Here is an 18,116-nt window from a genome sequence, read left to right on the forward strand (position 1 = left end):
CTGGTGGACATGACTGCTGGGGGACAATATCCAACCCTATACTCTCTAATTTCAATGAAATATATTTTTCTGAACAAAAGAGTTCTATACTTATATGATTCTTGTTATATTATTTTAAAAATAAATGCTATACCTTGAACATATCTAAAATATGTTAGGTATTGATTACTGAATTTGAATTATTATCAAGTAAAATGGTCAGTGGATAGAAAAAAAAAGTCCAATTTATGGTAGGATTGAAAACTTAAGAGAATTGTGTCAAATGCAAAAAAGGCAAATGAATCTGGTAACAAAATAAGAATAAATGAGGGTTGTAGACTATAAACTTTTCCTCATATGTCTTTGGTTAAAAACTTAGGTTATCGTTTCAGAATTTTAAATTGAACATAGTAAGAAGGTGGCTTACAGATTAATTATATTTTTCTGTAAACCAATATTCTGTATTTTCTGTATTTTCTTTTCTCTGTTAAATAGCACAATAGGCATCGTTTAAACATGTGCATGAGGGAAACTTATTTTCAGGTGTTTCCATCTGTTGTGGGAATATACTTTAAGAAAAGAAGAGAAACATACACAAATTAAACACAAAGCCAGGGGAGAAAAGAAAAAAATGAAAGAAAACATCTGCAGGGCAACAGTGTGGAAAAATGTTTGAGCTGCGTGTTATTAACTACTCAACCTGTTTTACATTGGAATCCTGCATAATTACATTCCAGGGGAGGGGCAAACAACAGATGTTGAATAAATGTTGAAAATAAGAAAATGAGACTATTTTAAAAATAAAGCTACTTTGCTCACCACCAGGCTTTTTTTTTTTTTTTTTTTCTTGGCAGGACTTTTAGATGGCAATCGATTTCATATAGTCACTGTGCATTTAGATGCAAACAAAGTGTTCTCTTTTTTTGCCTAAGAAACTGATAAATTATACATCCATATATGCCTAAGTTAGAGGTTCTTAAAAAGCAAAACAAAAACAAAATGCAGCATTTCTTTGAATTTTATAAAAATAACATTTATATGTTAGGTAAAAAAAGAAAAGAGTTGAGATTGTTACAGAAATATATGTATTTCTCATTACTGAAGTCAATATGCTTTTAAAAATTGAGGGTTTCTAAGTGCCTGAATAAAGAGCTAAGTTTCAAATAGGCTGTTGTTTCAAGTTCCAGACAATACACATCGAAATTTCACTAGCAGTGAACATTTTTATTAAAGCCTTATTCTCTAGAGATATTAAAGAACAGACAGTCTGCAGCTGATTTGGTGGCCTGCTTCTTTACATCTTCTAGCCAGTATTATAGAGAAGTTTTCATTTTGTGTAGGATAAATAAGTCCATCATCACAAGCATATTTTTCCCATTGACCTACGCGTTCATATAGTTACTTTGCATTGTTTCTCTCTCATCGAAACTGAAATACTCTCCTGAAGTAATTTTCTTCCAATAACACTAAGTTTTACATATCTGGGGAAATACCAATGACCATATCTTTTAGGGATTGATCAGTTGAACAGATTTTAATATAAAAATTGCAATCAATAGAGAAGGATTCGTGATTCAATTGGCCCTTTTTTCCCACTTGGTTTTTCTATTTGTTAACTAAAAATATTTTATTTTTCAAGCATTCCCGACTTTGCTTTCCTTTGCTATCCTCACCCTACACACCATCACAACTAGACTTCAGTCTGTTGATCTGCTTCCTCCAGGTGAGCAACTTCTTCATCTGCTAGCTTTCTGCTCTGTGATCCGAATTTTACTTGTTAGATGATGGCACTCGTAAGACTATACACACATAAATGCAGAACTTGTAGACTTTATTTCTTTAAAGAAAAGTAGCATAGTGAATAAGTAAGTTATTCTATTATCTCTGCATCAGTACTATTAGTATTTCAGAAAAAGCTGTGTAACATTAAGGATTGAAAAGAGAATCTAACTGTTCATCTATATCAAGGTTTTTCATGTTTCACGTTTATTATTGTTCTTCAGTGAGTTTAAGTGCTCCAGTTCTTAATTACTTAATGTAAAAAAAAAAAATCACTGCTTATACAAATTTCACTTTGGAGTGAGTGTAGGAAATGCTAGGGAAGAAATTGGTGGACTGGAGAGAGAGCTGGTATAGGAAAGAGGTTTGGTTATTTTCCCTGGATGTTGGTTGTGGATATAAAACAAGCCACGTGACTGTTGTAGCCTGAAGAAGAATCTGTGTTTCACCTGAGAAACTGGGTCCACAAATTCTTCTTTCACTTTGGACAAGCAATTACACTCCATATTAGAAGTGTTATTTTATGGAAATATATCTAAGGCTTCTTTACACATTACTTTGTAAAATCTGTACACATCACTCTGATACAGAAAACACATTGAAATTTGAAATAACTAGATGGATTAAGTGAAAGACAGAAAGAAGTATCTATCTCAGGTGAAATTTTAGTTCATCACATTATATTTTTCTATGTCTGAAGTGTATATTGTCCAAGCCTGACTCATTTGAATGCTTTTGAGAGATTTGATTGGTTTCTACGCAGTTTAATTTCTACACAAGGGGCACAAGCCAGTGGAGAAAATTATTTTATTAGGATTTTGTGGTGCTTGAAAAATATATATGTATGTTATAGCAATCTAACAATTACTGTCATATTTATTTGTGTTGCTTTACTTCATGCCAGAAAAAGAGAACAGGTTGCATTATTTCTGTATGGAAATGAATGGAAATGGAGAGAAAATACAAGTAAAGTCCTTAAACAGATGGTGTTACAGTGAGGGGAGTTTTACTTATTTCTGATTTGGGGGAGTGAGGGGGAAAGTTTGACAACGTGAGTGCATGTGCATTTACGTATACTGACACATCTATATAAAGTCATCCCTGTTAGTTATTTCACATTCGTTAAATTAAAATCAGTTGGGAAAAGTTTTATTTCTCAATTCTGTAAAAATTAAAATTAAATTTAAGGATAACATTTATACCAAAGAAACATTTTGGCTTTTAGAATGTAAATTTCCTCACATTATTTTATGTGTTCTTAAAAATCTCTTTCTCTTAATCTGACATTGACTCTCTGCTCACGTGCACATACATGCTTCTGGTGCATGTATAGGTGTGTGCACGTAAACACCTGGGCACACACTTGGACTTCACCATGACTGTCTACTAATGGGAAACACAGGGTCATCTGGGAGCTAGGGCTGAATATCAGGAAACCCAAAGATTGTTGTAAAGTGGATTAGGCCTTTATTTTTACATCCACTAAATAATTCCAGAAGATTTTTGTCCTTAGGTAAGGCTCTTTCCATTCATTTCCATTTGGTATGGCAATGTGTTTTTTCATCATGGGTACAAAGGGTGCATATATAAGGATATGTATGCTTGCCTTTTTAGTTATATTTCTTTATTGATAAAGTTATCTGACATATTACAATTTATCTTATCATTTCAAGAATTTTTTTTCACTTAAAGTATTAAGATAGTGAAGCTCGTGAATATTTTCCATCCACATATCTACTACAATAAAACTCTTCGGTTTAAAACTCAGTTACTGGAGTCCACTGATTATAATCTTTTCCTACTTTTGCACATATATATTTCTTTGATTTTTAACATACTAGAATGATTATATGTAATATAATCATTTTGTGTGTGTTATAAAATAATCATACTTTTTTTTGTTTAAATCACTATTATCTCTTAAATATATGGTTCACAGGATAGCACCTTTATGTTTATGGATAATAAGTAGATCAATGAGTTATATGCTAGACTGTGAAATTTTAAAATAAGTGATTAATCTTAAATGAATCATTTATATTTGGAATTTTATGTAAAATTATGTGTAGATATATATGTTTTTAATTGTAAAAGCATCATTCCCAATAGATAAGAAGTTTTTATTTGCCAAGTACTTCTCACTTAATAGTTTTTCTATTTTGCTATACTTATTACAATGACCTTATTTACCATAATAATTAACTAGGTAATTTTCTTTTGTGATCATGTATGTTTTTATCAATTCAGTGAATAAACACTAAAATACCTCTTTTATTAGAAATTTGCCAAATCAAATAGTTAAATTTTATTCCATTTTTTATTGGACCTTGGATTTTAATACTAATTATTTTAGATGAGGGAACATACTCATCTGAAGCAGTAAAATTAAAATAAATCACTTAAAAATTTAAGCTTAGGGTGACACTCTCTCAAATTCAAGTTGTTCTCTCTTTTTTGTGATCCCAACTCTGTGGTCACTAGCAGGTTTCACATTCTCCAATTGACTCAAGTAATTACACCATTCTAAAGGAATTTTAGGGTCCAGTTAGAAGGTTGCTGTCATTTTCTTAAAGATTGCTGTGAAAGAAAGTATACAAATATGACTTGTTCAAATTGAAGTTCATTAATTTTTTTATGCCAGAACTGCCTAAAAAATTTATTTGGACCAGATTATGGAGGGTTTTGAACACCAAATTGAGTAGTTCTGATTACAACAGTGCCCCTTATCCACAGTTTTATTTTCCATGGTTTTGGTTACCTGAAGTCAACAACGTGATCTGGAAGCAGATGATCTCCCTCTGACTTATCACCAGGTGGTCAATAGTAACCTTACATTACATCATAGTGTCTACGTCCCTCACTTCACTTCTCATCACATAGGGATTTTATCATCTCACATTATTGCAAGAAGGGTGCGTAAAACACAAAATATTTTGGGAGACCTCATTTCATATAATTTTTATTACAATATATTGTTATAATTGCATTATATTGTTATCAAATATTGTTGTTAATCTCTTAATGTACCTAATTTACAAAATAATTTTTTTAAAAAATAAATTTTATTGAAGGTATGTATGTATGTATGTATAGGAAAAAAACAGTGTATAATATATAGGGTTGGTACTATCCATGGTTTCCGACATCCACCGGGGGTCTTTGAATGTATCCCTGTAGAAAAGGGAGGACTTCTGTATAACCTTTTCCAGTAATGACCATGGAAATTGTTAGGCAGCTACTCAAAAATAGCTTTGGCAGCACAAAGGATCACTTCTTCTAAGATTGAGCATACATATTTTTAGGGGAAAAAATTCAAATATAGCATGCCTGAAATTAAAAAAGACTGTCTCAACGAATTCTCCTTGTGATGTCAATATGAATTTCCTCTTAGATTGGATTTAGACTACAAGTCTGAAAATAAGCTTTCATATATTTATTTCCCTCTTAATATTATCATGGGGAACACACTTCATTTTTATCATCAGTTCTTTGCTCCAGGTATGGTTGATTATCAATTAAATCACAGAAAGTACTCTCCCAAGATAAGAAAGCATTTAAAACATCACTGTAGACACCTTTTGATGTTTATACTGCATTATGTATGGATAAGCTTTCATATCCTTTAGAAACACATTTTTATCTTTGCTCTGATTCAAGGGTTGCATTCTCCAATAGCTTTTTGACTCCGGTTTGATTACATAGCAGGGTGATACAGAGGGACATATCTCCTCTCTTTCTATATATGAATTTCCTGACCTCTTTTCCCAATTTCCCCGTTGCTTCAGTGAGCTTTAATGATTACAAAATATTAAAGCTGTTACATAAAAAATGGCTTGTCATTGCCAGTAAAATCCATTACAAGAAACACTTCTGTATATTTACTCTAGAACATGGTATTGAGTGTATTGATTTTGCTTAAATTTTCATTCTTAGGATGACCCAATCATACGGGATAAAAAACATCAGCTTCCAATAAACTTATAGCGCACTAAAGGTAATACGAACAGAATGGTTTTAGAGAAGTAATTCCAAGAACAGGCTTTCTTTAAAATGTCAGTTATCTTTCTTTTCCTACTCCTTGTGTGTTTTAAAACCATCTATAATAATAGCAGCAATAATTGTGACGGTATTAGCACCTTAACGGTGGGTATTATTTTAGTAAGATCAAGGTCAAATTGTATAGGTTCAAACTATCTGTATTTCATTCTAAAGTTACCTTTGGGACACTATCAATTTTAATAACTCTTTAAGACAAACTTCATCTCACAGAGGCATTTTTGGTAAAAGTATATGTTTATTGTCATCCGTGTGTGTGCATATAATACATTTCCATAAATTTATTTTGTATTGCTTCTTTCTTTAAAAACATGATGTTTTTAAAAATACTGATCAGAGCGAGGTACCCCTTTGTTCTTTCGGAACCATGTCCATATAATTTAAGGTAACTGAACTGAAACTTTAGATCTATCTGTAGAGTAGGGTTCTTTGAATTTAACAAAAAGCTTTTGGAGAGTAGAATGTCACTGAAAATATAAAAATATAAAAATCTTTCTGGAAAATCTGTCTTTTGGGACTCCCAAATCCTATTGGCAGGTGTTGATTACTAAATAATAAGCAAGAGAGGATTAGTTGCATCTGAATTAACTCTATTTTCTGAGAATGTTAAAAATGACACCCGATTCTGTGTACTTGTATCTAGCAATGGAAAATGGTTTGTATGTTAAACCAGAGCAGGAAATAAGATGAACAATGGGGTTTAAACCGGTAAATAGTTATACATCCCAATAGAAATCAGATAGCAAGTCTGAGAGAAAAACGCTAATAGGACTATCTTGCTCGATTCTTGCAAAGAGTTCGACTTAATAGGCTGTTTTCATTGACCTTCCTTACAGGATTACCACTTTGCTGGGAGGATGACTTGAATTTTAGATGTATTCATCCAAGTCATCAAAAATGGTGTCATTATCTGAGATGGGGTTAGCTAACACAGGCAATAAAAGCATAAGAAAACATCCTCTTTAAAGATGAAGAGTAGTAGCATATTTAAATAATCTTGGGCCTGAAATTCAGAGTATTTTTTTAAGTTGCTATAATTTTAAATGTGTCCTTGTAAACCAAACAGCTTTCTCTATGCATACCAGAGCATAAGTTTATCGCTGCATATAAATCAGGTTCTTTTGGAAGCTGAATTAACCCTTTCAAGACTCTAACATTATAAGGACTGATTAATTAATTCATATGTGATGATAGCTATCAGATAAAGAATGAGAGAGAGACACAGCTGACTTAAACTATAAGAGAGAAACTGGCACATTTGACACAATGCAGTAGAATCAAAAAAAGACAAAAGGAGAAATGTAGGAGTGAAGTAGATGCTGAGTAGACTTAGGTTTTTAGGGTACTCACAGTTTTCCGTAATTTAAAAGTATAAAGAGGTGATTATTTAAATATAGACTTTAATTTCAATAAAGGTGTCGCTGATTTTAAAAAGTCCCCAAGGGGAAAATATTCTGACCTCTGTGCTTCAGTGGATGTATTCCAGGCAGATGCTTATCTTATTAAAAATTATAATAAATAAATAATAAATATAGAACTTTATAAGTTCTCAAGAGTAAGTAGAGAACTTTGAATTTTTATGTAAGTGTGGTACTTAACAGACAAATGAGATGTGAGTTTATTATTATTATTATTTTTTTTTTAAGTAAGCTCTAGGCCCAGTTGGAACTTGAACTCATGACCCTGTGATCAAGAGTCACATGCTCTACCAACTGAGACAGCCAGGTGCCCCAGAGCTGATGTGACTTTAAATCCTATATATCTCATAGCAAAAGAGAGCCACTATGTATAACTTTGTTTACATCCTGGGATCCTTGTGAAAGTTGGCATCACAGCTTCATAAATGAAAAGGTTTTTTATTGTTTGGTTTGGTTTTGGAGTTTGGTTTCAAGTTTTTATTTACAAGTCTAGTTTCAGTGGTTTTGAAATATGTAGTTTGTAAGGAGTGGTCTTGCTTATTATAGATTATCAATAGTATTTGGTATCTTTTTAATGTAGTCTTCCTTTACATCAATGACAGCATTAGGGTGTGAATAATGAGTGTATTCTCTGTGCTCAAGGAATGGAGCATGAAAGAAAATACCATGGTATCAGTATCTTGATCCTCAAGGGGTATAAGGATCTCATTGAGGCAGACAGATTAAAAAAGAAAAAGAATAAGAATTAGGGAGCTAATGCTAGAATACATAATTCTGTGAGGAAATTATCTTCATCCAAAATAGAAATACTTATTTTGGACAACGTTTTCAGGAATTTCCTGTAGTAATTTATTCTTCATGATATCCAGAATCAACTTTGAAAAGTTTCTGAGATTTAACATCTACCTTATTTGTGGCTCTTCTCCTTGTAGGAGTATTTATTACTTCTTTCCTAGTTACCAAAAGGATCTTCTTTCTTCCAAATCTTTCCTCTTCTGGCCTTCTCAAAGAATCATTTAATCTTTCAGACATGTGATTATATGCAATTTTATGGTTTGTTAATAATAATAGCAAATTAGAGGAAGAGTGAAGAGAGATAAATAGATGTAGGAAGAAGAAATATTTTTCTAATGCAGAATTATAAAATACAAGATTTATATAGTTAATAGAAAATAGCAGTTGAATCAACATACATTAAGACTTTCTTTAGTTTAGGAGACGTAGGATGAGATGTGAGCACAATGGGGTCACAATGAGGTCAGAATGACTATGCCAGTGATTAATGTCATATCCTATTGTGCTCCACCGGAGATATCCTGGTTGGGGCCCAAACTCTAGCTGTCTGTTTACAGAAATAATGCTGATTTGAATGCTGCTTGCCCTGTGGCTCATCTCAGTTTTGTATGTTAATAAATGTTGTCTAATATCTTTTCAATCAAGCACCTAAATATTTCAAGAATCTTCTGAGACATACCATACATTGCTCAGATATCTGTTAACAGTGGTCCGTGGCCTGCTTCATTACATTTGTTTTTATTCAGAGAGTTTTCATTGTCTTTTAAATCCCAGTGAATTTTCTGTAAATTATTTTTTTATGTTTTGGCATTGCAACATATGTCCTTTGACTTATAAAGCTGGTCTTTTACTACCCTGTGAAATGCACAATCCTGTGTGGGTATTATTTCACTTTCTAATCCCTTCACTTGGATCATCCTGTTCCTGCTCTCCACTATTTATTGAAACCCTGATCATCCTTTGAATTGCCATCAAGCACCACTTCTTGTACAAAGCCTTTCACAATATTATAGTCTACATTTTCCCTATATTTCTGTTGCTTGACACTCGTATGACATAATTCAAAATGTAATTGATCATGAATTATTTCCCCTAGATGGTTTTAAACCTATTTTCTAATTTCTAGTCAAAATGCAAATGTCTTAGTGGGGAGATAAAATCTTAGAGGCTGGAGAATTTTAGAAGTGGATAGACATAGGTTTACTTATTACAAACCTTTACTTGACACAACCTTATTATTCTACAACATTCCATTCAAGATGCCTTTGCTCAAAAACTTCCAATACCTGAAGCACAAAGTTGGTGTTTATTCATTCTTACATTCTGAATGCTTGAGCGTAACTTCTTTAAACTAACTACTGAGCTGTACATCTAATATTATCACTGAGTTTGAGCTGTCTTTCCTCTGGTGGCTCATTTGAGTTGGACTGTTTTTCCTTGAGACGCCCTGTCAGAGACCTTTTCTCAAAACAAAAACAAAAACAAAAAACAGCAACAACAACAACAAAAAAAACCCAAAGTTTGTTTCATTACTATGGTAAGCTTCAGAGCCAGTCCTCATCAGCATACCAGTTAAGAAAGTGATGGCACCATTTATCTGTGCCTTCACTTCCAAGCATCTGATGCTGCCCCGGATGATGGCTGCACCTACAGTATGGGATTGGGGGAAAGGGGCAGCTAAAAATTGAATGTTAACCCCAGAGCAGTATACCAGGGTACATAATTATATTTTTGCTATAGATTCCCAATGCATGGTTTGGATTCTTATTTTTTAAATATTCTTCATGTGTGCACATCAAATCTCCTTATATTCTTTTGCTTTCATTCCTTAACATTAGCTTCCATTTAATTTAAGTTTTCTTCATCTCAGAGCATTATCTATGGGTTGTTAATATATATGCCAGAAAATTCACTCTGGTAGACATGTTATTATGTCCAAAGGGTCACAAACACTTAAAACTGTCGCTGAAGGCGTGCAGGTGCACTGAATAGTAAGTGCAAATGCTCCAAGTGCTCCAAATACCCAGCTGCAATTGGATGCAGTTGAATATGATATAGGCCAGTGGTCTCTGTGTCTGAATGCAGCCGTGGCAGTACATTGGAAAGCATTGTGCAATGCAGGTGCACGCTAGAGGATTGCTACTTCAAAGCTACCACGGTTTGACTATTTGATAGTATTATAATAACTTCCTCTTCAAAATGTGCTTTCCACCTATCAAAAGCAGACAGAATGGTATTTCACAACTGAGGTAAAATCTGAAAGCCTGATTGGCAGTGGATCAACCTAAAAATACATACACATTTCTCTCAGAGTTTTTTACTACGGGAACTGTGTTTCCAAATTCTGATTCCTTATGGACAATTATTAAGAAGTAATTTTAAGTTTCTGGAGTTGTATATGGAGTGTTTAATCGTTGTATTGCTGCCCATGTAAACAGGCATCCTCATAAGATGAGCACATCAGCATATTCTAACAAGAGACATGGTCCCCCTTATGTTAAAAGAATAAAAGAAACAAAAACATCCTATATGTGTGTGTATTGGCGTATCAGTTATTCGATTAGTAAAACAAGAGGTTCCTGTGCATAAGCAGCATGGGAAATACAATGCAACAGACAAAAGATCACTTAGCTGAAGTAAAGTGGTTGGTTCTCTGATGCCGCATTTTCCCCAACCCTTTCCTTTTTCTTCTCTGCACGAGGGATGCACCAAGCTTATTAAAAATCGTGCTAAAATTAAGCCTGGCAGTCATGTGAACACTAGCACGAAAAAAAAAAAATCATGTGATAAAATTGTAATGTGCTCCTTTCTTTCTTATTCTGACACAGGGAAAAAAAAGTTTTGAGACAACTTTCCAACACTGTCTCTAGAAGTAATATTGAAAGTGAAATTTTTACTCCTCTCCTAGTCAGAGCGAAATCAGAAGGTTTATTTTTAACTAATGGGCTAGTAAATGGGACATAGAGACCATAAATGGAAATAATTTGAATGAATATAGATTAAGGTGCAATTTATATGGAATGATTCACCTTCTCATCATAAAAAGTATAAGGAGTTTATAAAATGGTAAAGTAAAGCAAGTGAATAATAATCAACCACCAAAAAAAGAAAGAATTGTTTGTGTTAGAAAAGTGTCAGCTCACAGGATCATGTGAATTATGTCAACTCGCTGCAAGGGAAATTTTATTAGCGATCTGTTGGACTGTATTCTGATGAGATTTCTCTTTTAGCATCGATACTTTTTATCTGATAGGTTCAAATATATTTGGATTAAATTGTAATTTGTCACAATCATGAGGGAGAGTGTGTACACGTGTGAAACTGAGAGTGTGTGCTAAAGAACAGAAAAAGACAGCAAAAACAAGCTGTTCTTATGCCAGTAAAATCTTTCAGTAGAAAACTGGTACCCAGAAACTTCCAGTTGAAGGTCTTGGCTTGTCATTATTTTCTGGTGGGTAATCTGTGATGGGTCCCTAGTTTAGCTTCTGTAGAGTTTATCTGCAGAATACCAGTGCCAGCCATAAATAGAGATGGGTGCCTGCTCTTTGCTTTTCCAGACAGCTAATTAGGTGTTATGAAAGCTTATGCTGGTGAAAGGAGGTAAATTAGAAATAAAAAAGAAAAATGAGAACAAATAAAAAATGGACTTCCATTTATAGAGTTGTCTACTTGGAAACAATTCTAATTTTAAGATGCTGTTAGAAACAGTAGCAACCACCACACTAAAAGAACAAAACTATTCCTATTTAAAGCTGTTTACAAAGCATAAATAAAACCATTTTGTTGACAGTCAAGAAGCAGAGCAAATTCTCTCTCTCTCAAATGCCCTTACCCCACAGCCACAGCATTTTAGAACCTCCTCATTGATGCCCCGACTTGTGGATTTTGGTTTTCGGATTTCTATGACACAGATGTTTATTTCTTCATTATAAAAAATGAAATCAGATGCATATGTGAAGCTCTTAAGCTAGAAACTATATGCGTGTTTTTGTACAAATATGTGGGCTCCAGAGGCAGCAAGGAAGAGAAACTAAGGGGAGGAAATCCTTTTATGTTTTCTAATAGCTCCCTAAGTAGTAACAAATTAGTTGCCAAGTATCTTTCTTTGGGTAGTGTGGTAAAGCACTTTGAAGACAGGGAAAATAAGCTTAAATTCTGATTTGTGACAAATTCCTGCCTGACAGTGAGAGAGACTAGAATAAATAGGTAGTTTTACTCTGGACTAAGAAATTTTACGGAGACTGGCTCCTTGACACATTCCCTTTGTAGTGAACACCACTGAGTCATAACGCACAAGGCTTGTTTCCCCTGACTTTTCCCAAAATAAACATGTTTAGCTAAGGCTCCCTTAATCTTTAGTAGTCCTTGCTGATTTAAACAGTGCTTTGGCTTCAAATTTTAATCTTATGCATAGTACTCTTTGGCACTTCTTACCTATTGTTGAGATGGCTGTGCACCCCTAATGATACAGTGACATTACAATGTGAAAATCACATGGTAAACATTGAGTTATGGACACCTTTGGGAAAGCTTGCTAAAACCCAATAATGTAAGGGCAGGTAGTTTGATGTCTTACCTAAATATTTTCTTTCCTCACAGAAATGTAACTTCCACAATGACAGTTCCTTTGAAGGAGTATTTTGGCACCAAATGATTGCTTGCCTCATATCGCTAAGATTAAGTTATTAAACTGCTTAGTCTAGGTTAAAAAGACAGAGCTTTCCTATATGTCAGCAAATATGCATATGTAGATTTCAGACATCTTTATGTCTAAGTCAATTTGAATTACATAGAATTCTAAAATCGGGGTAGTCAAGTTGTTGATTCAGTCATGGATTTCATACCTACAGTAGGGCAAAGGGAAAGACAAAAGTGTCCTTGGAGATTTGAAATAAAAAGATTTGTACCTGTATATGTACATTATATGTAATGTTTTATATATAAAATGTGTGTAGATATATGTGTGCGTTTTATATGTATTTATGTTATCTCCTAAACTGTGAATGTAGAACTTTCTTGTGCATTTGATTTATCTGTATTTCTCTTATGACAATTACTGATAGTTAGTTTTCAGGAATTCATTGGTTATACATTTGAGTTTTAAAATTTTGTTTGGACTATATCCTGTAGAAAGCTCAATTTTTTAAAAAGATTTTATTTATCTGACAGAGAGAGAGAGAGCATAAATAAGGGGGAGCAGCAGAGGGAGAGGGAAAGCAGGCTTCCTGCTGAGCAGGGAGCCAGATGCTGGGCTCCCATCTTGGGACCCTGGGATCATGACCTGAGCTGAAGGCAGAAGCCAGACACTCAATCGACTGGCCACCCAGGTCCCTGAAAGCTCATTTTTTACATACATACACACACATGTAAAGGTTTATATATGTATGTGTGTGTGTTTGTGTTTGTGTGGTTTATTGTACAGCTGAATTGCAAGTACTAGAGTCATTTGAGTGACCTTATGTCTTTTGCAAAAATTTAATATAAATTAGGATGAAAATTAAAATAATTAAGATGAGTGTGTTTAGATCCCTCTCTTTGAGAGCTTGTGTAATAGATGTGATTATAGATATATAGAAAATTCTTAATACTAAACAAGTATTTAAATTTATCAGATTGTCACATGATCCTTCAAGGAATCATACCTTTTAAAACTGAGACACTGTAAACTTTCCCTGTAGGCAAAACTGCCCAGAATCCCAGCTGTTGGCCTTCAGAATAGTTTTCTCTGTGCGGTATAAGTATGCTTATCTCTCAGTTTCTCATCCGCATACCGTTTGGATTATGCTATCTTTTTTTGGCAAAGGGTGCATTCTATGAAAAGGGTCATCATGTTATATTGAGGAAAGGGTGAAAATGGGCATAAATAATCTCTTTATAACCTCAGGTTGGTCCAGAAGAAAAAAAGTGAATCTTGGATCCATTATGTTTGCCTTGATTTGTTCTATCCAAGGTCTCTGAATTTGTTTTCTGATACAAATATCCAATCTATGCTAATAGCTGCTGTCTACATAATTTGCTTCTTTTTCATTTCTGTGGCATATAATTCAACATACCTATTCTGAGATCTGTTGTCCCTAAGGCACAGGAAAGAGTTTGACCTTGTAGCTCCAGGTCTGGAGAAAATACTCCGCACTATTGTTTTTATGATACATATTTAGTTTATTGAGGGGATCTTAAAAATATAAAACAGAAGATACACATGATAGAAATCCTCCTGCACAACTGTCCCTCCCTCCGTTGTCCCTCCCTTCACTTAGCTTTCCTTCTCCCCTCTTTTTTCTTCTACATTTCTCATTTTGTTAATGTTTATGTCTGGATAGTCATTCATTATATACTACCTCTTTTTTGTACCTACCTATTCATCTATTTATTTATGTTCCTTCAGAAATAATTTTACTTTCTCATAAATTCTTATTTGACCCTTGACATAATAGTTCACTTTTTGGTCACAGTTTCTGCTGCTTGTGCAAAAGTATCCATTAGATTATCTTCACTGTCTGGGAACCGCTACCGTCGAAATTACAGTCTAATCAGAAGGTGAACAGCTTATAATGTGTCATGATCAATACTTAGAATTTGCTCCCTAGGTTGTGACATAAAGGAGTCAAGTAAAAAGCTGTAGATTTTCAGCTGTTAAGTGCAAACAATCATTTCATGTTGATGTTTCAAATTCAAGGTCGATTTATACTTTCATACATCTGCATTATTTTGTCTCTTTCACTCTCTTCTTAAATTCATATTGAATTCATGCAGTGCCAGGCTACCCAAATTGCTGAAATTGAAGGCTAGTCAATATTGGAATATAAAACTATGTTAGCATATTTCAAAAAGAATATGTGGATTATAAATAATTTTTTTAAAAGTTGTGACTCTAAAAGACACAGAAGTATTATCAAATGAAACAGTGAAATTTTCTACTGTGTTTTTGGAGGATAAAATTGGTTGAATGAAATGACATACATTTCTTTTCTAACACAGACTGACACAGTTGTAGAGGTTATATTTATGATCCCCATTCAGAATAGGTAAAGAAAACAAATACCTGATGTTAAAATTTTCTGATATGTTTGTTTTTTAAATGTCTCCTTGACTTTAAATCCATACAGGAAGTCTTCCAAGAAAATTTCTATGTCTAGATTTTTCTGCTGCTCTTTATGTCCATCTGCCTAACAATCTTCCAAGGCACAGATAGTATTTGAGTCTCTGGGGTATGAGTGTTTGAGTTCAGTTTGAGACTGCCTTTCACCATTCTTACTTGTAGTGCATAATAAACTGAACATATTTCATTCATTCATCTGTAAATATATTTTTTGAAAACATGACAAAATTAAAAAAGAGGCAAGCTACTTGAAATCATTTTTAACATTTCACAGGTATGAATGACACATGGGATGAAATACCACAGTATTTTTGTTCTGTCAAGACACTATTCTGACTCCTTTCTAAAAAAATTTAATTTCATAAGAAATGATTTTATTCTAAAACCTTTTGAAATAAATCAAGTTGTGATTTATTTTTTTCCTTTTTTGGATAAGGAATTATTTACGTGTTTTAAATATGAACTCAGATTTTATATATGACTTTACAAAGTAACTGTATAAATTTACCAGTGCTGTTAAATTCAGTGCCTTCTATTTTAAATACCTCTCACGTATTTGTGGGCAGTGGCGGGGGGGGTGGTGGTTGTGCCCTGCACAGGACACTATGAATTTGTAGAATCCTCTCACATCAATTAAATGGCTATCCCAAGTGTTCCTAAATGTGTAGGGAATTCTATTCCCATCACACAGAGGTGAATTGTAAATATCCTCTCCTGGAAAAAAAAAAAAAAAAAAAAAAGTCCCTGATTTAAAAAGAACCATTAAACATAAAGGGAAACAATCATTTGTAGATGAAAGGGACAAGTGGAAGATGCAGTTCAAAGTTATAGTTTAAAATATTGGGATGGTGGAATTACGCAGCTGTTGTCATAATGAAGGAATTTTCTTTCATATTTTCTGTTCAGCATCTTTGAAATAGGGATCATTAAAGAATGCTTTATTTAGATTTTCTCTATGCCTATTGGCAAAAGAGAGAAGCAAACATTCTCACAGAAAACATTATCCTTTAAATAGGAAATCATGAGTTGTCATTCATCTGAACTTTATCTGTTGACTATATCCATTTTCACCTACTTACACCAAAAACAAAAAGCTGGAGTGAAGAAAACTGATTATATGATCTATACCCATATCTAATAAAATAGGAATGTGTACTTTTTTGACAAGTTTATTCATAACACATTCTGATAGAAAATTCCATTTTCTCCTCTCAGTAGGAAAAGTAGGCTTTTAAAGGAAACCTTTTATTTCATGACTGTCACCAAAATAACAATTACAAGCAAAATAGGGATAAAACATGGGGTGGGGGGGGGAACAGCAGCTTAGGACTTGGAAGTATGCGATCTAGTTTTCACCCCATTATTTGATTTGAAAAATTGATCCTGGTAATCCTTTTTGAAGTTCACTGTTTCCAGGATGGGTTATACAGAACAAAGACTAACTGATATCCCCAGGAGATTAGTTTACAGTGATGTTCTATTCTACTGAGAATGATTCTCCAATGGCCACTTTTTACTTCTTCCCAGGCTATGGGAATTCATTAATATCTAGAGAAAAGACTTAAATAAAACCATTGTCTCAACCAGCAGGTTTATGCAACCATCCTGAAATGTTTTAATTATTGTTTTCTTTCCCTTTTTAATTAAGAGACCAGAGGTCAAACAAGCCCACTGAGAGCTGATCACAGCCTCAGTAGAAATTTAAAAGCAACCCTAATGATTGGATTTGCTGTTTTCTTTTGTTGTTTTGCAGAACCAGAAGAGTGTGTTAATTGCACAGATGAATGCCGAGTGCTTGGTCATTCTGACAGGTGTTGGATGCCACAGTTCCCTGCAGCCAATCAGGCTGAAAATGCAGATTACCGCACAAATCTCTTTGTACCCACAGTTGAAGCTAATGTTGAGACTGAGACTTACGAAACTGTGAATCCCACTGGGAAAAAGACTTTTTGTACATTTGGAAAAGACAAGCGAGAGCACACTATTCTCATTGCTAATGTTAAACCTTATTTAAAAGCCAAACGTGCCCTGAGCCCTCTCCTCCAAGAGGTCCCCTCAGCATCAAACAGCCCGACCAAGGCATGCATCGAGCCTTGCACCTCAACAAAAGGCTCTCTGGATGGCTGTGAAGCAAAACCGGGAGCCCTGGCCGAAGCAAGCGGCCAATACTTGGCCACTGACAGTCAGTATCTGTCACCCAGTAAGCAACCAAGAGACCCTCCGTTCATGGCTTCCGATCAGATGGCAAGGGTCTTTGCAGATGTGCATTCTAGAGCCAGCCGGGATTCCAGCGAGATGGGTGCCGTTCTTGAGCAGCTCGACCACCCGACCAGGGATCTGGGCAGAGAATCGGTGGATGCGGAGGAAGTCGTGAGAGAAATCGATAAGCTTTTGCAGGACTGCCGGGGAAATGACCCTGTGGCTGTGAGAAAGTGAAAAAAAAAAAAAAAAAAAAAAAAAGCATTGGCATTTTCTTGTCTCTCCTGTTGATTTAAAAATGATCCCTCCTGGTGACAACCCGTTTTACAGGGATGAAGAAAGACCAATGCTGCTTTAAGGCTTTTAGTGAACATCTGAAGTGCCCACAAGTATGTTCTTTTCACTGCTGTTTCTTTTTCAGAGATAACAATGGTTTTGTTTTGACCAAACTTATATTAGGACAGAATTAACGATGCTGAAAGAGAAAAGAAAAAAGAGAGAAGAGAAAAGAAAGAAGAAAAAGGAGGATGAGGAAGCGAGTTACCTTTTGACAATCTGTTAGGAAGGTATGCAGTGTGAGAATTGAAGTATTTCTGATCACTCTTAAGACTGTCCTCCGTGATTTATGCTGACTTAACTATTTACCTATAAACCCCATACAAAGCAGGGTCATAATTTGTGATCTGTGGTGGATTTCTAGCAGTCATCGCAGGCTTCTACTTAAAGTCCCGAAAAGACCTTGCAGTAGTCCAAGCTACACCAAACATTAACACATATTTGTGGTAAACATT

General features: G+C 34.3%; 1 protein-coding gene across 3 annotated transcripts in view; it reads left to right on the plus strand.

Moving 5' to 3' along the window:
• The window catches only part of LOC111146992 (protocadherin 17), a 93,661-nt gene extending 76,075 nt beyond the window's left edge, over positions 1-17,586 (plus strand). For 2 of the 3 annotated variants that reach the window (XM_022502815.1, XM_022502816.1), the window contains exon 4: positions 16,880-17,586. In XM_022502815.1, the coding sequence (XP_022358523.1) occupies positions 16,880-17,562 (683 nt within the window). In that variant the 3' untranslated portion in view covers positions 17,563-17,586. The remainder of the gene's footprint in view (positions 1-16,879) is intronic. The other variant, XR_002640578.1, reaches the window with a different exon arrangement.
• Positions 17,587-18,116: the final 530 nt, after the last annotated feature.

The sequence above is a fragment of the Enhydra lutris genome, unplaced genomic scaffold, assembly GCF_002288905.1.
Source record: "Enhydra lutris kenyoni isolate GAN:26980312 unplaced genomic scaffold, ASM228890v2 scaffoldscaffold15, whole genome shotgun sequence".
Taxonomy (NCBI): Eukaryota; Metazoa; Chordata; class Mammalia; order Carnivora; family Mustelidae; genus Enhydra; species Enhydra lutris.